General features: G+C 43.7%; 1 protein-coding gene across 4 annotated transcripts in view; it reads left to right on the forward strand.

Moving 5' to 3' along the window:
* LOC144147093 (caspase-2-like) overlaps nucleotides 1-22,902 on the forward strand; it is a 92,612-nt gene that overhangs the window by 16,757 nt on the left and 52,953 nt on the right. For 3 of the 4 annotated variants that reach the window (XM_077679142.1, XM_077679139.1, XM_077679140.1), the window contains exon 2: nucleotides 15,325-15,428. In XM_077679142.1, coding sequence (XP_077535268.1) covers nucleotides 15,398-15,428 — 31 coding nt within the window. In that variant the 5' untranslated portion in view covers nucleotides 15,325-15,397. Of the gene's footprint in view, nucleotides 1-15,324; nucleotides 15,429-18,242; nucleotides 18,361-22,902 lie in introns of those variants that run through there. The other variant, XM_077679141.1, reaches the window with a different exon arrangement.

Genomic DNA, 22,902 nt, shown 5'->3' on the forward strand with positions numbered 1-22,902 from the left:
GCATGCCTTTCCAGTGATAGCCAGAATGCTGTCCGGGAACGGTCGCAGGGAATTAGTGGCGCGGGCTCCCGAAGGCGATCATTCCCACACCAGCATTTTTTGCGACCCCTATAACCAGAGTAACATAAGGCATCACATTCCTGCTAGTTTCTTGATCTTGTGCGAGACAACGTCGACAGACGAAATTACTGCATGTTTGGAGCCTTTCTGTTTGTGAGTGGTTGTTTTCCTTCCATGAGGTTGGCTCCGCTAGAATGCTTTCGGCTACGCTGCGCAACAACTCACTGGACAACCAGTTGTTACTAACCACCGCACTTGAATACCGAAGCTACACTTTACCTCAGTGCAGCAGGAGTGTTTAAGGTTATTCCTCGAACCTTCTTTCACATATCCGCGGTTCACCAGCTTTAAACACTAAGCCGTGTGCGAAGCCAACCTTTTTGCAAGTTCACGCCGCAAGCAAGGAAACGATGGCCATTCTGGAGGTATAGCTCAATGTCCTTCAAGTCGCAGTCACCCGTTCGTGTGTTTTACCTACAGTAGGTGTGCTTTGCTTATTTTCGACCGACATTCGGTCAACCATCGTCACCGCCGTTATTTAAAATCGCGGCCCGCCTCCTTGGACTCCTGGCTTCCCGCCTCTTTTGAACCCTAGGCTTCCCGCCTCACCACGCTCGAGCAAACTACACCGGAACTAACCCTGCCACACAGGCGTAGGTTGAAGACAGCGTCCAATTAGAAGAAGCCATGCCCATTCCCCATAAAAAAGCCAAGACAAATATCTTTCACGCTAACCGAACTTCTCGCCCCACGTCTAATTGCAGGTCTCCAGCATCTCCCTCCCACTTCACTCACGACTTACAATTTGGCAGTGAAATTTCACATTTCGAAACGAACAACAGGTTCTTACAATCGATGTCAACTGCACTATCCCAGTGTTGTTTTCTTAGAGGTGGCCCACACATTACCCCAAATTCCATTACACGCACACACACACACATACTCCCGCCGACCTCTCACCACCATCTTCCCTACAAAGCCCGATGCAGATGACTGGGTTTTTCATTAAGTGGCAATATACCTTCACTGACCCCCCACCGCAACATTTCTTGCTTAGCTACTTGTTCTAAGCAGCTAAAACCCCGCAGAACTACCAAGCATCTATCAATTTCCCCTTCAGAAAGGACAAATCGTAACTAAGTATTGTCACAAGGTTCTCCGCGCAGTATTCGACGCCCTACATACGGAATGGGGTTGTCTTAATACAAACAAAATGCCCTAAGTACACGACGCTTCTGAACAAGCGAACCTCACATTCTGTACGGACCATCATACACCCAGCTCATCGGCAGCCCCGTGGCACGAGACTCCGCTAATATTCTCAAATGCAGTTGCCAAATACCACAAACTACTTCCACACGCCTCGACGCAGCACCCGTAAGCACTTCAATACACCTTTATCCACTGTAAAAAAATTAAAACCCCTAGACACTATAACAGCTGAAGCCCGCACTCGCACCATTCCTCTAGCTGTTGGTAACCTCCTGTTGTTAACTTGAGGACAACGAGGGAATAATTTTTTGTCGAGCAGAGGTAATAATAACGGTCTCACACCGTAAAAGGCATTCCTGATCCAGGATTCCTTGGCTTCTACTGGCTGTTCCCACTCAGACTACCGGGTTTCTTTTTTATTGACGCATACTGCAGGACTCTTCCCGACTATTGCTTGAGTGGATATACTAATGATAAAAATTGACTGGTTTACAATAGAAATTACAATAAACAATAAAATGTGCACAAACAAATACAGCAGTACACAGAAATCTGTATTTACATAAATTAGATATCACATGCATAAATTGATCGGTAAGGAGCCTGCGAGTATCACCGGATAACGAGTTCGAGAACTCAATATTCAAAGGAAAATAACTATATTTACACAAATCAGTTTTTGGGGTAAATTGGGTAATATTTAGCGCATGCTGGCTTTTGGTGTGTATAGAGTGCGGCGTTGCAAGCTGCAGATAACTCTAAAGCTATAGCAAGCGTGTTGAATTATAGAAGGTGTACATACAATTTAGCAATTCGGAGTGGCGCCGAGCAGATAACGGAGTTAAACCCAAAGGTGACATGTTCGACGAAGGCAAAAAATCATGGTAATGTCTGCGAAAGATAGAACAGGCGGCTTTTTTGTATTGATTCTAATTTTGCAATGCCGGATGCTTTGTGGGGATTCCCAATGAGGAAACCGTATTCAAGTAAAGGGTGTAGTAAAGTTTCGGAAGGTAACTTCTTAATTCCCTTTGCAGGTACGCAGAAAACGCGCCGCTAGTATCCAAGACTTACGGCCTTTATTATAGGTTATAAGTAATATCGATGTGCTGGGACCAAGACATATGATGAGTAAATTGAATACCGAAGTCCTTATATTCCGTATTTATTTGTAAAGGGGAACCATTGAATGGGTAGAGAAATGAATGAGTGGATGACCGAGTAGAAAATGTAGTGACACAGTTTTCCCAAATTTACGCTCATTTGCCACGTCTGGCACAATGTACAAAAACTGAAAAATGAATTGTTCACTTTAGCATAACCCTCAGCAGAAGTAATCATTATATAAACTACGAAGTAATCGGCCCCTAGCCGGACCTGGGACGATATGTTACCGGGTATGTGATTATTAAATAGGAATAAAAGAAGGGGCCCAACTACAGCGCTTTTTCGGGACACCTGAAGTAATGTGTGTGGTATTGGATGCCGTTGAATTAAAAAGCACATACTGTGAGCGATGTGAAAGAAACACAGATTGGCAATCTACTAGCAGCGGGTTTTTATAATGTTGTAAAATTTAGGAAAAAGTTTGAAATGGAGAACTGTGTGGAAAGCTTTCGATACGTCAATAAATATAGCATCTACGTGACAACCTGCATCATGAGATTCAATGGTATAATGACTAAATTGAGTAAGCCTAGTAATTTTACTGAACCCACGTTAAAGCCGTGTTCAAAAACGCATCAGATATTATTAGCTTCCATAAATTCTACTATGTGCGTACGTATGATGCGCTCTAATATTTTTCATGAGTGAGATGTCAAGGAAAGAGGCCTGTAATTAAACGGCCAAGTTTTGCATCCGGCTGTAGAAAAAGTGACCACTTTATCAAATTCATGACGGGTTTTTTCTTGCTTTTTTTCTCAGATCTTAACTATTGTAAACTGGTATGTGGAACTTCAGAGCACTCTATTTTGCAGTGCATTTATATCCTGCAGAAAAATAATTCGCCATGTCTACAATACATCATACCGATGCCATACTGCTCAACTATTTCACAATGCCAGAAAAATCAGTATGTACAATTTATATAAATACGGACTGCGAAAAGATCGAAACAGAGATAAAACACAACCGGACTCCGTTACAAGGCCACGCAACTTTGCAAAAAAATAAGACTTCCACACTATGCAACCATATATACAGAATACTAGATAGTACCTACTCCTCATCTGAATACCGGTAAACTGCGTTTATCTTACTTTTTACCGTCTCTTCCCGCCTACAATGTAGATAGATTTGATTTGTTTTCTTGTCCTTACCGGAACCTCCGGCTCATGTATAGTGCCCATGTTTGATACCTTCCTGTATCAATGATTTCCTGCTATCCCGTGTTTTCTATGTCACTGGAACGTTTTTTATTGTTCTTGTTTTTCTTTAGCTTCTTCTTCTCCGAAAGAAGGGAGAGGTTTTTTTTTTCTTCCAGTGTATTCAGTTCATTTATAATGCCACTTACGTACTCTGTACTAATGTGCAACTGTGATGCTGTGCCAAACCAAAAAATTAGGCGCTGTGGCTGGTGAAGCTGCCTCTCAGCAGCTTTTTTTCCCGCCGCCCTACCATCTATACCAGGCATGATGGCAAATAATTGATTGACTGATTGTGGGGGTTTAACGCGCCGACGCAACGCAGGCGATGAGGCGCGCCTTAGTGGAGGGCTCCGGATTAATTTTGACCACCTGGGGATCTTTAACGTGCGCCGAAATCTCGTACACACGGGCGTTTTTGCTTTTCGCCTCCATCAGAAAAGCGGCCGCCGCGGCCGGGAATGGAACCCGCGACCTCGTGCTCAGCAGCGCAACGCCTTAGCCACTGAGCCACCGCGGCGGGTGATGGCAAATAAACATGATTTGATTTGATTTGATTTGCCGTTGGTAGGATTTATTGAATATTATCATAACGTAAAGGCTTCTCTATATGGAATATTGTAATAAAAATGCTTTGGAAATATTATCTGGGCCAGAGTTTGTTTAGTGTTTAAGTTTAGTATCAATTTTAGAAAGCCTTATTCAGATAATCATACGTCACCCAATGGAATTACAGGGTCGCCCAGTGAAAAGGTACGTGTTTGCAAATTATCGGTAGTGAAAACCGATTTAAAACAAGAATTAAATGGGTTGGCAATGATGGCAAGCTTGACAGTGGAAGCTCCAATAATGTCTGCCATGTTTGGTCCCATTGTACTCAACAAGATGGCGCTCCAGATTTTCTTAAATTTATTACCATTACAGTCTTCATTGTCACTTGGTAATAAAAATCAATTGCGGCTTTAGTTTCAGCTATTAGCTCATCTTTGTTTATTGAAATGATTTAGCCACGTGAAGTTATGACGGCTAGCGGCCTCTTTTAAGCAGCGCGAGAGTGATAACAACTCTCGGGTCAATGGCAGCCCAGAATGTTTCTTCCAAGTTTTTATGGGAACAAATCGGGTAATACAAGAGTGTGCAAGATTTTCAAAGAAAGCAACCAAACCGTTGACGTCCGCACATTAGCTAAGCTGTTTAAATTTTTCAAATGAATCACCTGTAATTGGCATGATACTGTCTTCATCAGCGCGGTTAAAGTCACAATGCGTTGAATACAGATTACGTTGTGTGCGTAACGAACATAAAAGGTAAACGAAAATGGCTTTATGGTCACAAAATCTATCCGTTAACAATCCAGGTAAACCTGCTTCCTAACAATGTTGGCCTAACAATTCGAGAACTGCAGACGGTCTTGTAATTTCTTCAACCACTTTGGTTATGTCAAGTACAGTGAAACCCGTGTATAGCGAACTGCAATATGCACCTCGATTTGTTTGATATATACAATAGTTCGATATAGCCGAACCCGCCTATAACGAGCTTATTGTTAGGAGTTTGCAATCTGCGGGAGCCTCCCCCCCCCCCCCTCCGAAACCCCGCCATCCCCGCATGCAGAAACGAGCACAATAAAGTAGCCATATCCACACACAAAATAATCCATTTATTGCAAGTAATAAATCTACTGTCCGCCTTACCTGCCTGCTTTGCAAAACAAAAGCGGTGATTTTTGTTCCCACTTGCATTTTTGGCGGCATCACCTAACATCACATTCTCTGCACGAAACGTCGTTTGCACCAGTTCGAGTTCGCGTCCTCCAAAATCGAAGAAGCATTGGCGGAACACATCTACTGCCGGAAGTGCTTCATTATAAGCGTCTGACGGCTTTCACTCGCGACATCATTGGGAACATTGGCGAGCTCTTCCCGCAGATCACCGATGCTGCTGTCTTGGCCCAGACTCGCTGACTGGGCGGGTTCCGTTGTGAGTCCCGCGCGTCGAAAACAGTTACGTAAAGTGGTGGGCGTCACGTCGCTCCGTGTGAGGCGCAATGTCTCAGTCGCGGCTCTTGCTCCGTGGTCGTGGCCAATACACATCTCAATCGCCGCTCCGAGACCATGAATTTCGGCGGCAATTCTAGGTGCGCAGAGTTCGATATATCCTATGTGAACTTCGTTATAAGGAATATGTTTCTCATGTATTTTCGTAAATGAAATATTTTTGTTCGATATATAGCATAATTCGCTCTATCCGGGTTCGTTATAGCCGGGTTTGACTGTAATAAAGAAAATTTTACAAGCTTCGTGTCTCCTAGGGAAGGCCAAACCGAACACCGCACGCACCAGCTGGGTTGAGCTGGATATTCAAGTCTCGGCTGGCCAATGAAGCCCTCCACTGCTTCAAGTTAGGGTTTGGACTTGGGGGAAATTGGGTTTGCGTTGCCATAACCACTTACCATGTGGTATAGCTAGTCAGGTAGGGAACACCAAGCGCAGGCCGAACAATGTTGGGTAGGGATGACAAGGCGTACGCGGGTAGGAAGAAGTGCTAAAGTACACAAGGCATGTTTGGCTCTTTTATTCTTCCATCATAACAGCTTGACCATCTGTCGTTGCTTCGGGGCAGTCTTCGGCAGACATTCTCGTCCTTCACTTGCATTATGGCTTATCCACCACTGGAAAAAAACTAAAACCTAAAATACAATTGCCCTCAACACACAACATGCAGCCGGCTATTACTTCACACATACATTTGTGACCGCCTTCAAGGAGCTGTCAGCAGTTATTTTACGTTTTATATCTGTGAAATCAGAGGAGAGACCGAGGTTCGCGACGTTCTGCTGACACGGTCGTGGTTCTCTTTACAATATGGCGATGTGAGGAAGATAAAGCAGCCCGAGAAAAACTGCTCACGCGAGATAAGGGGCACCGATAATAATAAAAGAAGACGATAAACACAATAAATAAACACAAGTAAACCCTGGTCAGCCCACGGCCAGCGGGTACAGTACGTTCTTTCTTGTGGATTCGGTGAGGCAGTGTCTTTAGAAGAAGTTGTTGGTGGGCGACTTGGTGCATCTTTATTGTAAAGTAAAAAACGGCGCACTTTTGGACGGCCACAAAAAGAAAGAAAATACAGGACAGGCGCACCTACGCCTGTCCTGTGTTTTTACTTTTTTTGTGGCCCTCCAAAAGAGCACCGTTTTTTTACTTTACGCTGGAGGCAGTGAGAATATGAACCCGCGAAAGTCCCGTTTACTGATCGCACCCTAATAGTGTTTGGAAAGTTTCCGTAGCCCGGCTGAAATTCGAAGCCTTCCTTTGAAGGTCTTGAACTGTGGTGTAATACAGGTTTTTTCACAGCTAACTGAAAAAAGCAGTTCCTTTTTGGCCGCTGTTCCATTCGAAGCCTCTGTAATCTTGTAGTTCAATTTTTATTGCCAGACGCCTTCTTGCTCTTCGAACGGTCTGCCGTGTACAGTTTTCTTCAGAATGTGTTGTCCTCGCTCAACGGCATTCTTTTAGGATGTCTCTAAAAATGTCGGTATTTCGACCTTCAGTTTCATGCGCCGGTTGTCCTGTTGTTAAAATATGTCTTTCTTATCTTGTCGTTTCATTTTTTAGGGAGAAGCATCCATGGTTTTATGCCCGACACACCCGGAATACGTCACTTCTAGCACTGTCACGGCACTAGGTGAACAGTCTGTCTTACTGCGGGTCATCTCCGGGAACTCTTCAAATGAGAACGAAAGCATGGTATCTTTCGCTTGAAGGTGACGTGCGGCTAACGAACATAAAATCTTCTCAATTTCTCCTTGGGGTAGGACATGAGGCAGATGCGCAGTTTAGTCATAGAGGCTTCATCGGGGTTTTTCAAATTTTGTTCTTGAAAGCATTCCTCGGTCAATGTAAGAAAGTCCCCGAAGTTTTCAAATGGATGCAAATTCTCTATAATCAGGCTCTGTTGTGTTTTCTCGGATGTTTTGCCTTTCAATCGCTGCTATATTCAGCACATGACGTGGGTAATTTTCTCTTAATAATGAAAGTCGGCTGCAAAATTCCTCGTCAATGGGTTCCATGTCCATAAAAGATTCAATTCTCCTGATCTCAAGGCAACTTCAGTTTTTGGTAACTGCCGGAGTAAGGTCACCAATACATTAAAATCATCACTGCTCATCACGGACAAGCTTAATGCGACCTCTGCGTTTCTGCTTAGTTCACGAACAAATATACTCTTATTTTTCTTTTTCGTTTTCAGTGTAAAAAGGCGCATCGTAGATTCCGGAACACACTGCTCGTGGAGCACAGGTAGAGCGTGTTCAATTGCGCTATACAATATAGCATGCACCTCACCGGTCACAAAATCAGTTCCTGGTGCCATCGGGCAACTGTCACAGGTGAAGATGCATCACTGTGTCAACTGCCCATCACGTCGGTGGGGTTTCGGTAGCACCAGCGTGGTGCTCGCCATCCAAACAGTCCGTCGTCGGAATGAAGGGGTTCTACTTCTAATAGGCCAAATTTCGGAAGGCTCCGAATCGCAAGAGGGCCTTCATCCCAGGTTTTCGCATCAAAATCTAAAACAAGAGGACAGTCCGAGGGCTGTGAAGTTCCGATGACACGGTGGTTGTTTTCTTTACATTATGGCGATGCGAGGAAGATAAAGCAGCTCGAGATAGAGCCGCTCACGCGTAATAAGGGGCACCAATGATGATAATAAAAAGGTTCAACAATATCGTCCGCTGTGCTCTAGGTGCCAAACACACCAAATCAAACACCACCCGCACCATACGCCGCCGAACCCACAATCACCCCCGACCCAAGGAAAAGCGTACTCGCACAATCACTCAATCACTGCCTCAGTACCCGGCCCCACCACGCGGCCACCCAAACCAAGAAAAAAACCCGATATGGACGCCCCTTCACCCTCCCAAATTCTACCCCGCCGTCTATACCCTACTCAGAACACCGCAATAGGAAAAGATGGAATGCCTATGAACTGCTCCTTACTACATTCCCACAAGAACAACCACGCGGCTTGGCTACTTCAGTATTGCGGAACCTCGAATTCTCTGCAATTTCGATGGGAAAAAACTACTTATACCCATCTACAACCGGATTCTCTACCCCGACGAGCCAGTAACACTAAAATATCTTCATCAAATTTTTTTAACATTGTGTTCCGGCAAGTCATATCAAAACCTAGTTCACTATGGAGTCTCTACATACGTCAATAACCACGAACTACAACACACCATTTGTAGTTTCCGCGCCCACTTATCCTCAAAAGACGCCTCGTTACTGCTAAAAGACAAAATGCTCAGAGCACTAAGTTCGCCCACCAAGCGCTATCCTTACTCTTTTAATAAGAACAGTTTATAATGCACCCATGAAGCGATATTGAAAGGTCTCTATACGACAAGCTCCAAAACGCTTATTTACCATTCAGTAAAACTTTTCGTACCGTACGCACCACCATCCCCTTACAGAGCCCAAACCACCCTGTGTACTTTTGTGCCTGACCCCTTGCTACCCTCAGGGTTCAGTCATTTTTCCGCCCATTTTTATCCTGGTCATGATAGAACTAATTACTTATACCCATCTTCAAAAAATGTCCACGCATACAACACGCAGTTTTGGACCACCTGTGGTTCAATTGGGGGGCATCAAGTAGTCCTCAACAAAGCCAGATAACAAACCCAGCTTCTATCCGGTCTCTGCTGCCTTCGTTGCACACCCGGAAAAATTCCCCTTCGGGTATTATATAAAACAACGCATTGCCGTATTCAGCAACATCTTCCAGGGACCGAATTTACGAAACACGGCGCGACATTCCCAACACCCCCACTATAAGCTTTCTTACAAACACGATTTATTACTACGTGGCAGGAAACCCACTATCCATAATATACATGGCAAACTATTGCAAACTCAGCCATTTCGAACTATCCCTCATCGTCCACAGGTCTTAAAAGAAAGCCACCTCGCCTCATTCTAGCTCTTATAGTTAGCGGCATTACCCATGGAAATTAGCTGCAATCACATTTATGCGGGCGAAGCAAAACTGCTCCTCTGGCATTGGCCAAAAACACAAAAAAGTTGCAACCAGACGCAAGGCTAGAGGATCGTGGCCTTTGTGGCTACACTTCTATTTCTGCTTTTCTGTTACTTTGATATTATTTATTTATTTATTCAAAATATCCCTGAAGGCCCTCATTGGGAGGGTATTACATAGGGGACGCCATACAATGAACAGAAAAGAAGGCTAAAAATCTCACATCGTGTTAAGCAAAGGACGTTATAACAAGTTGGTGCAAGGCAGAAAGAAACTTACAGCAAAAATTGCAAAAAAGCTGAAGAATACTTGCTTCACAAACTTGTAAGAACACTTTCTAATGAGGTATAGATATATTGTAAGAAACGTGATTGGATCACTGAAAGTTGGTAGGGCCTTCCTGTCAAAAATAGCGCCGTGTTTTAATGATTGCGAATATCTACAGGTGTGGTATTCTAGTCGTCGCCTTTAAGGGATGTTCCCATCGAGGAACAAAGGCTGGCGGCGAAGAAAAGAATGAAGAAGGAAGTAAAAAGTGGTTGTATCGTTCGTGAAACAATAAAACTGGTAGTTTACGACGATGTGACAGGAGCGGTGACTTCTGGCATAACGTGAATAACCCGAAAAAAAGAAACCAATGTCACGATTTACAAGGGATTCAATTTGGTCAACCTTATGAGCATTCTCAGGATCACAAACGGAAGATGTGTATTCAATTTTACGTCTGATAATAGTGGTGTATGGATGTTTGTGAAGGTGTGATGAAGCATATTGTATCCCCAAACATCATTGTTTTCTGTTGGTGCCATCATGCCCTGCCGAAGCTGCAAAAAACAAATTTCGTGGGTGGTCCTGACCACGCCTCCATTCTAGAATTTACCATAAGAAAACAAGACACGTAGGAGTATTGAAGAATCGAACCCTATAAGCCTAAAAATGCTTTAAAACTCGTTACCAAAAGTAAATCGGCTTGGGACACAAGGAAACGAGAAACGGCTGGCGGCACGAAGCGTCGAGCGCAGACGGGAAGGAAACGACGGCACGACTCGGCGTAGGAAGCCACTTGACAGGAACGGACTGATAGCAGAAATCAAGCGGCAATAGCCGGAGTTGAACGAACAGGGCGAATGTGGTGCGAAGGGAGGCGGATAAGGCTGTCCACGGAAGAGGCGTCGTTTGAAAAGATACGAGGAGAAAATCAGCCCTTGCAGGCGGCTGGAAAGACGGAAATGAAGTTTATTTTTTACGCACTCTTATATCTAACGGTTCTCCTATTGTAACTCCTGTTACTATGGCTCTACTTTTGCCGCGCCGACGTCGAGGCGACTGGTTGAAGCGCTCGTTGCACACCGAAAAAATGGTTGTGTTGTTATGTGCTGCGTTCTGTGGTAAATTCTAGAGTGTGGCCAGAATGGTTAACTCGGTGATGCAAAAATATTTCACCATTAGCGTACATGCGATCCGTGCTTCGTTCATTTAACGATGCTTTGTGGAATTCGCTTCAACATGGTGTATTAGTTATAATCTTGTAGAATGTGAAACGACTGTCAGATCGTAAAGACCTGTCGGATTTAGCTTAGGCACCAGGGAGTGAATGTCTGCCAAACTTATCATCATAAAGTGTACAAAGTGCACCAATGGTCTTCCTAAGAGATAGCCAGCGAAGCTGTAACATGCGGCTGAGGTTTAGGTAACTGGGCGTCGCTCCTTATTGTTCATCATGGTCATTTTGATTGCACAATATGTGTTGATATCATTTTATTCCGTCCCCATTCCTGCTCATGGCGTCGCTCATCATACGATGCCCGCTGATCTTACACAAGTATTACCCGTGGTCCACCCATTTCGAAATAACGTGGGGCAGTGTTTGCCATTGCCACGTTGGCGCTGCTCCGCCCGCACCGTCCGCCACTGCTACCCGCCCTTGTCGCTCATCTGTGCTTTATGCAGTAGCTACCTCCGTGTGCGCTCTGCTGCGAGAGACAAACGCAACCAAATTCTCTCCCCTTGCTCCTAACTAATCTACGTCCTGATCTTCCTCACGCATTCCTATCGGTTCGCTCCGGAGAACTTTTCTCCAGACAGACAACCACCGGATTTTCATCTCACGGAGGAGCATAAATATTTGCTTTATTTACCTCTCCATTCCAGCCTTTCAAAAGTACACGACAAGCAAAGCAGGAGAAACAGCAATCATCCTGACAATCGCCCAAACCTTAGCATCCACCATGATCACGAGCTGACAAGCGGCATACAGAAATTATGTGGCAGGAACAATTTGGAGGAGTTCTCTTGGCATCACCCTTCTACGCCCACCTCAGAGAAACATGACGATCATCCAGGCCTTAGCCCACTCCTTCCTAGTCAGATACCAGCCGGAACACGTGTTCGCTCAAGAGTTGGTCTGCCGAGCATGACTAGAAGAATAGGAAAAGACAGGATACTCCATTCCTAATTAAACGTACATTACAAACCTTTGTCTTCTAAGCTGAATGCGATGCCCTCCAGTGTCTGGGCAGTTTACCAGGCCCCAACCAACTCCGCTTCATCACGTCCAGACTGATACGTACACGCACCGTATGAAGCTACAAGCTAAAATTGACCATCTACCATCTCCTATGAAGGAACTACGTCGTGGTTGCAGCACTTTACTACATAGTATAATTACTACATAGTATGAGAATATCAAAATAACCTCAACGTTAACCCTTTCTCACACCCCTCTCAAAAGCAGTGGGAGCGACAACTCGCCAGCTCATTCATGCCCCAGCAGGCAGCTGCAGCTGATCGAACAGGCGAAGATGACGGGTTACTCCCATGGCGCCCTTAACTGAGGGTTCCACCCACACGATGTTTCTCATCTAAACAAAGTTCTACTCCATCTTTGTGCCCTTCTCTCTCTCTTTCTCTCTCCAATAGGCTAATGTTTTAACAGCCAAGTTTACTTATCTTTTGGGATTACTTCTGCCTGTCCGGGCAGTCCTGTGCGGTCGGAATATCGGCTGTTCCTGACTGAAATTTCAAAAATATAGAGGTCTGAAGTTCGGAACAAAGTCCCCATTTCAGCCACGCAATGAGACTTGGTGTGGGGCTAGTTGTTATCGGGACATGTTAGACGCCAAGCGATGACGATTACGGTACAAACACTGTTCGGTTTGTCCCTCTATTCAGTGTTTGTCTTATATCTGAAGCGCTCTTCGTATAATATCAACGAAGCAGCTGTACTACCTCAACGAACACTTTGAATAACAATGCTACCGTGTAAGAACACGTGTACCCGGTGACAAATGTACTTGGCAGGACAGAGTCGCGTTAAACACAAAGCATGGACTTTGCCTGATCTACGGTAATACCCGGGCGATGCCGATGGTACAGACAAGGAAAACCACGAGTGCTGGTGTGAGGCCGGAAATTTTGTTTATCATTCATTCTTCATTTTAAATGCAACGTATTTCCGTGTGGGACTAACGAGGAACCTGTATGTTCATCTCCAACGCTTCGTTTGGTGCACTTGCGCCACCCAAATACAAAGCTCTACAAAACAATTTGCCGGTATTGGGATTTCATCTTGGTACTCTTGCATTTATGTGCAGTCATTTAACTTACTGCACCACTTGCCTGTTCAGAAAAGAGATGCAACACTGTTATTCGCCTGTTGCATTAAAAAACATACATGAACTGCAAACATATCAATCATGCCATAGCAACGACGATGACGCAATAATTCCGCGCTTCTGTCACTTGAGCTGATGGCCAAGTTACACAACTGGGCAAAGTTAGTAGGTCCGTACGTATTGCGCAGCTGTAAAAGAAACAGTCCACCCAGGAGTGTATACTTTGCGAAGATGGACAGAATCTCTCGGGGTCTACTGGGCATGCCTCTGAATCACGCCTTGACCCTTTACGGCCGCAAGCGCCGTCGAAGGTGAACCACATCGCTCACTAATTGAGAACGAAGACACAAAAATGCTCAGCGACAGCTAGCATGAACTGTGTGCAAGAAATAACTCTAAGAACCAGCGTCGTGGGTTCTATCAACAATGGCAGGAGGAAAGAAGACGAACGGCCTCGTTTTTATTCTTTTTATTCAGCCAGGTATCCACGTTACAGAGAAAGCCGCAGTGCTTAAGAAGCCCTTGAAAATACAAGCTCGTGATACCAAACGCGTGATATCAAGTTCACTTGAAGGAGAACTGAGCACAAGTCATAGAATCGCGAACTACCGTTAACCATTAGTGTATGAATATATCATTACTACTAAATATTCCCAAATAAAAATTTAGTGCCCTTCCGCTCTGTGAAGAAGTACGACCAGCAAAGCCGTGGTGCCGAGTGTCAACGTGAGCGACCATATACTTTTACCGGGTCGTAGTCCCAGGGATGCACGAAGCAAAGTACATATGTTTGTACTTTGCGATTGAGCATTTATTTCTTGGTAATTACCTGAATGACACCTTGATGAACAATAGTCATATTCCAGTGGACAAACATGTGGCCATCCGCTTCTCTTCCTTAGAAGTCCATGTATTTCCAGCATACGAGAATGCAACAATGTATACAACTTCACTAATAAGTATATATTACGAAAAGTAAAAAAAAAAATTTCACCGTAAGGTCCGAGCCATCTTAGCGGCTAATTGTCATATAATCATTTCCAGGTAGCTTGAATAGAACGAGTTAGAGCGGCTCTCTGTAATGATACTCCCTCCGAAGATGGACGTGCGAATTCACTCCGAAACATTCAATGTGGAAAAGCCAGCTTACAAAAACAAAGCTAACACGATGGTTTTAAAGTCGGATTCCCCGCAACACACAGTGCATTGCTGTGAAGATGCTTGTACGGGGGAGTTATAAGCCGCCATAAAATAAAATATATGGTCCAAAGAGCTTTTTTTAATTTTTACTATTTTTAGGTCGCAGATCTTTGGCGGCCGTATCTGGGCCGAGCTGCGTCATCGTCGTATTCGAGTGAGCAATGCCAAGACCATGTAGTGCAAGAAAACTAAGGAGGAGAGTGGTCGTTAGGTCCGAATAGTGAAAGAAAGCCGATTAAGAGAGCGTCCCGAGGACCGGATAGTGAAAGAAAGCAAAGTAGGAGAGTGTCGGAAAATTTTGAGCGGAGATTGGTTCACCGTGGCGGTGTGAGCGCTGTCTGAATGTGTCGGGTGGGGTAGGGGGCGGCAGTACGCTACGCCCTCCACCCGCGCGACGCTGGCGAAAACAGGAGGGGAGCGTGCGCGCGACGATTGTATGCGTTCCTTGCCTAAGACGCAAGCGCGGTCCCTTCTTGAGATGCACTTCGCGCCGCCGACGCAGGCGCTCATCATCGCTGCCACAGAGAGAATCCAAGAGGGAGTGCTGCCTCAGCGCACTGCTGCTGCTCCCCAAGATCGCTTTAAGAAGTATCGTAATCGCCAGCCCATTCGTTTCGTACACTGAAGCTGTGGCGCACAGTTTACGGTACCCGGGAAATTTGTGGGCGCCTCAACGTAGCACTATGCTCGCGTGCGATTTTCCCAACGTTGCTCTTTTGCGGGGGACAATTTGCAGGATCCCAGCCATAGACAGCTCTGCTTTACAAATTACCGATATTGACGTCAACAAAAGTTTTGCTTCATTTTATGGCATTTTTCAGGAAAACGTGCATCCTGAGTAAAGAATTCTGAGAAAAAAAGAAGGCGGAAAAGGAATCGCTACCACAGGAATCCATGGAGAAATCTAGATCATGGGAATGGCCAGGTAAGTCAGACATAGTAGTTTAATCCACCTGAAATAAGTTGTGGTGATACATGAAGCCGTTTCCTTCTTTTTGTTGAGTTGTACTTTCTTATCACGGTAAAAATAGTGAGTTGTCCGAATATTGAAATTCCCTTGATTAGAATTTATCAATTCTGTCACTATTCAGGATTTCGATGTGTAGTTTTTGCTTTCATGGCATGCCTGAGCACTTTCACGCTCAGTGTCGCCTTATTACACAAACCAGATGTGATCCCACACTCTCCCCTGAGGAACGCCTGAAATTACAGCAACCAATATTTACCTTATCTTATGTCAACAAATTGCTGCCGAAAACTGGCATAACCTTCAGGCCGTGTTGTGGATAAAATATTTCGAGTTGTGTTCTACTTTATGAATAATATTGAGTGACACACGTCCACTTCAATTGGGTACTTTTTCGATTACCGAAATTTCCCCAGAAATGATTTTGTTTCCCGCGGGGTATTCTTTCAGCGCAGCTCAACTGTGTGCTACGTACTCGACACAGGTTTTCAGCGCTGCAGCCTAAACGGTGCCGTGCTTCTTACCTTGGGATGAATCGTCCCAAGCATAGAAGCAACACCGGCTCGATAGCTGATGCATTCCACAAAAAGCCATTCTAAGCCAATACCCTTATATCTTCCGTTTGAAAACTGGACTCTAATGACCCCGTCGTCGACACAAACGGGAAATAAACCCAAGAAATGACAATTAGCCCCAACGTGTGCAAGCTGCGAGTAAACGATTTCTAATAATCACCAAAGAACGATTCAGTTCAGTTTATTATACATATTACAAGGGTACAGTGCATGCTTATTGGTATTACAGAAAAAAGGGCCCGAAGTGCGGAACTGGGGATCGTCGTCTACTAAATGAACAGTAAGATTCTACATAACAGAATCAGTAATCATAACAGAATTAACTTAGCAAAGAAGCAGTGCTAAGAATATTGTAACATTACACAAAAGCCCACACTCCATAAGTTGGTTCATAAAACAGCCCATACACATCTTATATACAAAGTCCTAATATTTATGGAAAAACAGAACGATAGTAAGAACAAAAACCGAGAACAAACTAACCGCACCAGAAAAACATTCATACGAACTAATCAGCTGAAAGGTTGGGTTCTTCGAGGATGTATGTAAGAATTGATGGTTGGTAAGATGAGCAAGCAAAGACTTTTTAGCATTAAAAGGTCCGTCGTTCGAGAAAATAATGGCGGCAAGTTCAACCCTCTGTTTACCATATTATGTTCTGGATTTTCTGAGTAAAAAGAATGTTGTAATACAAATAGCGTTACGTTCAGTCTATTCAAATAAGAACACTCTTATTAGTATCAAGTCAATTGGCGGACATTCCGAAATTATGTAGAATAACTTATGTAGCAGGAGGAGATCCCAGGGCTGATATAGTGGAGTAACATGTAGTTCAAAGAGTCGAATGCCATTATTCGTACGTTTTGGTTTAAATGTGCTTGAAAAGAAGAAAAGGAATACTGTAAATTATGCCGCAGTATTATATACAATATTTTATATGGCTGTAAATAAAAGCATAGTAAAGAGTTTGAAGCGACCGCAGACGGTATTAATTTCTTGCCCGAAATTACAGCTTGATTCCCTACCCACATTGTTTTTAGAAACATGACCGGGTAAATGAATTTTAAATATCTGTCTATTTCAACCCCCAAAACTGAGCATCGATCTGTAGGCAGGATAACATCACATATAATGTGCAGAACTAATGGAATTTAAAGTCTTGAGACGAAGCTAGAAGCTCGCAACTTTAGCTTTGGATGCATTGAATATGAAACAGTTGCTGTAACACTATGAACAAACGCTTTTGATATCGTGGTTGCGGTGTGAAATAAGAACATCAATGGATGCGTGCAACATGTAGATGGAGGTGTCATCAAGGTAGAGGAGGCATTTAGACAATTTGAGGCAGTTAAAAATGCCATCATAGTATAATAAAACCAAAAAAAGTGCGAGAATTGAACACTACGGAACGTCTACGTTTGTGGTTTGTGTCTCCGAGAGTCTACCAAATATATTGACCCGGGACACATATAGGTAGGGAATGTCCCATTCTGCCTTGGCTCATACAAGAAACGACGAAGACGACGAAGTGGCTGTGTCCTGGCGTCCGCAATCTTGTGGCCACCACCTCTCTTTCACCAACTCCCCTTCTTGTTTTATTTCACGCTTTCACCGACGCAGCCATGAGCTGCACAACAGCAGCGGCGGGTGTCCTGACATCCCCCAGCTTAATGACTCTCGCAATATAACAAACACATACGGTCTCACTGATGAAGTCGAACTTTTTGGAATCCTCGGCGCCAGTCGGATCATGCAAAGTGCGACCTCATTTACCACCACCAACAAGTTCCGTGTCATCACTGACCGCCATGTCGCTCTACGAGAACTGAACAGGTTCTTCTCACCCAATTGTAAGGCCACCAACATTCTTTACAAAATTCGTGACCTCACTCACGAAGGGTTTAATATACGTCTGGCCTGGACTCTTGCTCACACATATGAAGCAGACGAAAACAATTCACCGCTTAATGCTGCCCGATAGTGTTTACGCGATCCTCCCATGGTTCCCGCGCCCATCCAGGAAAGACCTGAGCCCCAACAAGCATGCGAATTGGACTGGCAGCAAAAATACAGTACAATTACCAACCTCAGCCGGTAACCGGTGACGCCTCACCACCTGGTTTTCTTGCTTCTCTGCAGTCCCTGCCAAGAACAGGACTCATTTTTGCTAACAAAATCTTCGCTTACTCGGCCTATACTCCAAATGGACAACGCATAGGCACACTGCTAGTACTCGGTGCCCGTACCGCGGCAGCATCAATACACCGAACCCTTTTCACCTTATCTGGGCTTGTTCAGCTTACTCAACTCATAACGTGAATACGCCCGACGACTTTTGAAGAACATGTCCAACATGTCAAAAACAGCCCCCCAATTTTACAAAAAATCACACAATTCGTTCTCAAAACACGTATCTATAAAGTAGTATGATGGCGGATCGTTCACCCACTCTCTAGATGGCCCCCAAAAACAGCCTTTGTGACTCCTGAAAGATACGCCGATCACGGTCGTATTAGAATGTCTTCGCCAAAACTTCAACTGTGCATACCGTGCTAAGTGAACCCTCACAGTGCAGTGAAGACTTTATATGAACCATCTTCTCCTGCCCCTTTTTCCTATGCCCCCCAACAGGGCCTATTGGCCTCCTCGTATAATGAAGTCATTCATTGCATTCCATTATACATACTTTTAATGTTTTCTGTCCTTATTTTGTTTGAAGTTTTTATTTTATTTTGCTTTCAACACATCCTGGAGCTACGTCTCATGTTAGGGCAGTTTTTTCAGTATTATTTTCCTCCTATACGCGTATTTTATTTTATTCATCTAATGTGTTCATTTAATTACTATGTAATTTCTCTCGGTGAGCGCCCCTTTCCTGGCCAATCCCCCTTGATGGGTATGAGACATATCTTCGCGCACCACCACCACCATCATCTTATGACAAACATGTACACTCTGTAAATTTTGTTTGCATGTACATTTCTCTTCGCTTTTTTCAGCACGTTGGTTGGACGATGGAATACTTTTTGTAACGGGCTTTCAAAGGTGGTTGTATGGTTGCGTCTTTAGCGATATAGATAGTTTTTTTGTTTACTTATAACATCCTATTCCTCGCTCCCTGGCTTCTCCAGATTCTTAATTTCGCACAAATGTGCAGCATTCCCTTGATGCCACTTCACACGAAAATAAAAATGCAATTATAATGGGAGATATTAACATCAATTTACTAGGTGATCTCTTTCCTAATACGAAGAAATATCTCAGCACGCTGAACAGCTATGGGTATGGATGTTTACATAATCTTCCAATTAAACCAACTAGTAATTGTAACGGTTCTCTTATTGAATATGAATTGTCCAATCTTAAGACTCCACCAGAAGCTGGAGTTTCAGAAATCGATATCACCGACCACTATCCTGTAGTATTGTACCTAAATCATATTTCAAATCGCATTTACCTTTCTCTACTATATGTATATTCACCAAAAAAATTGTAGATGCCGGTGCTAAAACAGACTGGTCCGAACTTTATCTAATAAATAACGCAGAGGAAGCTTTCACCGTACTTTCTGGTTTAGTCCTAACACATTTTTAATCTTCTGCAGATGAACGAAAATGCCAAAAAGTAATAGCTTCGAAAGAAAATGTATGGCTGACAGACAGATCACTCACGGAAATGCGCAAACCCGATAACCTCTGCAGAAAAACAGAAAGGCAACCGAATAAGCCAAACTGGCTGGCTGGCTACAAAAAACATTTGCAACCTACTTAACTCACGGTTAAAAGAAGCTAAAAGAAACTATTCACTCCACCAATAGCAATAAAACTTCAACTGAGAAATTGAACTTTGATATGGCGAAGTTACCCTGTTGGTTTATCAAAAATAAGCTACAGATGAACGCGTCCAGAAGAAAATTTCTCGTCTTTACTCACCCCCAAAATCTTCTGTTTCGGCTGTCAAAATTGCTCAGAACGGCATCATTGTAAGTGATTGCTTTAGTTTTTTTTGGTGTCGAACCTGACTGTAGCCTAAAATACCATCGACACCTTGCACACGTCAGAAAAAATGATGACGTGCGGCATAAAAATAACGAATAAAGCTTACCCTTATTTCGACAAGGCAGCACTAAGGTCGTTATATTTTTCCTTCATCCATACATACATTTCTTACTGCATTATTTATTATGGGTAGCACATACAGCCCTCACCTTACGTAAATTCAGACAATTCAAAAACGAAATAACAATTGCCATGTCTAGCTCACTTCATACTAACACTAAGTCATTTCTTCATGCAAATGACATATTATTCCTTAAGGAACTTAAACAATATCAATGCGGTGTTTATATGTATAAGACAACAAACAATCAACTTCCACACTTATCAACTTCAATTTCTATGCATAGAAACACTAATTCCACGAGGTTTGCCCTTAACAATAATTTATCTTTCCCTAAGATCATAACTACGGCAAGCAGACTGTTTGTTCGTCTGGGATCGCGTTTTGGAATACCTTACCCCTGGATAATAAAACATCACGTACACTGAACAAAATTAAACACAAGCTAAAATATACACGTTTATTAGCTAGCTGGTTTTCGTAATTCCTAATATTTCTGTGTGTCGCTCTTGTGCACTTCTTTGTTGTTTTAGGTTTCATAAAATTTATTGCCTTGATTGTTAACTTTTCCATGCTATTGCATGCGTATATCCGTGTTTTTTGGGCGTCTAATCATTATTACTGATATTTTTTCTCGGTCTCTCGGATGTGCTTAGTAAACTTTTTTTTCACTTTTACATTGCACAGGAGGACCGCTTAGAGTCATCGCCTATGGGAACTCCTCTTTCTGTGTATCTTGCACGTGTTGTGCATTTTTGCATTAATAATAAACTGATTGTCATTCCCCGTGTTAGCCTTGGAGAAAATTACTTTTCCGCAGTAACATACGTATGGTGCAAGACGCTTCGAATTCAGTGATATTTATGAAAATTTACTACAAGCTACTTTAGCATTCCTGCAGCCATAAACTACCAACCAAATGTGATTGTTAATGAATTAAGTGAATTGTTGCCTGTTAAAATATAATTTAAGGAATTGCGTTTTCTTGCGCATTTTGTACGCTTGTAAAGAAGCGCTACAGTTTAATGGTCGGTAATAGTGCTTGAAATTATGAAAGCTTCAGCTAGGCTGGAAACGTTGCTAAGGGAAATGATCAATTGTTCAGTCCTTGTCAGTGGTGACACCGGGTTATTGTAAATTAAACAGTGAATCAGACTACCAGCCCAGAAAACAACTGCTATATTCGATGAATTGTGACAATACAAACTCTCAAAGATGGATGTTAAAAAATCGTGTAACAACAATTTCTTTGTTTTCAAGGATGATTAAGTGCAATGTACAATCGAGCGGCGCAGACGTTGTGCACCCAGGTTCTGGGCTACCTAGAAATACTGCCAAATACAGTGTTTTTCTCGTTAGCTTCCAACGCTGAGTGATCAACTTTCAGCCAAAAAGATTCACAATCAGCAGTTTTTTTAGTGAAAGGTGTAATCTAAGAATCTACAGAATATTATTCTTAACTGCGGGGCTGTTGTGCCTAGGGTGAGTTCGGGGTTAATGTACGCAGAAACTCTCCGCGAGGAAAGCAACGCACTGGTGTCGCGCAGTTTTTGCAATACCCACGACAACGAAACGGCAAGTGGTAGCGGGCGCTGAAGCACTGGAGAGAAGTATTTCCCCCTAATCGCGACAACACCGAGAACGACACGACATAGGATGCACTCCTGGGCTCATTCGTAGAAGAGCCGCTCGTCATGTCATCGTGCCCATGCGCCCAGTATCCTAAAAGAGCGCTTTGCGTGTCAGCTCATGTCGTCTTGCGCATGCGCTCTGTATAGTAGAAGAGCCTACGCACGAAATCTCTTTCCAGTGCTCGCACGGCCAGGCCACGGATATTTGGTACGCCATAAAAGAGGCCTGCGTTCCCAGATGCATGGTTTGCTACTGAAACTATGCGTCCGTCAATGCTCACCTACAAGAGCCTCGGCATTCAAATTTTGTGCGTGAGTGCAAGCCTCCTAGAATTTTTGAGAAAATAGCACACCCACCCAAGCTAGACGTGGCAGGGTTGCAATACTCACCGGAATATTAGGAAAAGGTAGTTGGCCAAGAGTAGTTGGCCAAGTTCCCGAAATATTAATGATTGAAAACGGCTGGGTAAGAAAATATATGAGGGCGCAGAATTTGTTTTAGTGCTTTTATGAGGCTGCCGGAGTTGAAATATATAACGGAATGATAAAAATGAGGTGCTCGGGTTCGAAGGTTTTAGTGCTCATATACGACATAGTGCAAAGCATGATGTAGCTTAGGCCGAAGTGATTAAGACGGGAAGGCCCGTTTTACGACGAATACGGAAAATATGACTACACTCACTCTTGCGGCGTTCAATGACTGAATCAGTGGTCCACAGGAATTGACAGTTCTGTTCCTTTTGCAGAGCGACGGCATTAGAGAGGAGCTGCTTGAATTCCGTAGTGAGTTGATCGCTTATGTAGACAGGCTTAGCTTCTGCTTCATGTAACCCGATATCTTTGGTATAGAGACGAGCCTTCCGTGCCTTTTGTGACCAATACAGCCTTTCAACTTGATGAATTCTTGGTGCAGAAAACAAACCCCTCGATTCGTTTTTTTTTTTCAATTTTTCGTAGGTGGCACGCGATGTACGATGTCAATGCCGGTTCCATGAGCGAGCAGTTCATTTTCCGTGCAACGGCTTTGGTGATCCCTAGACAATCTGTTCCTTGAGAGCATGCTCGGCATGCTCTCATCTCCTTTATTTTTTCAAAGAAAACATTTCT

This window comes from Haemaphysalis longicornis, unplaced genomic scaffold (genome assembly GCF_048455015.1).
Source record: "Haemaphysalis longicornis isolate Haplotype H1 unplaced genomic scaffold, Haemaphysalis longicornis Haplotype H1 scaffold_7, whole genome shotgun sequence".
Taxonomy (NCBI): Eukaryota; Metazoa; Arthropoda; class Arachnida; order Ixodida; family Ixodidae; genus Haemaphysalis; species Haemaphysalis longicornis.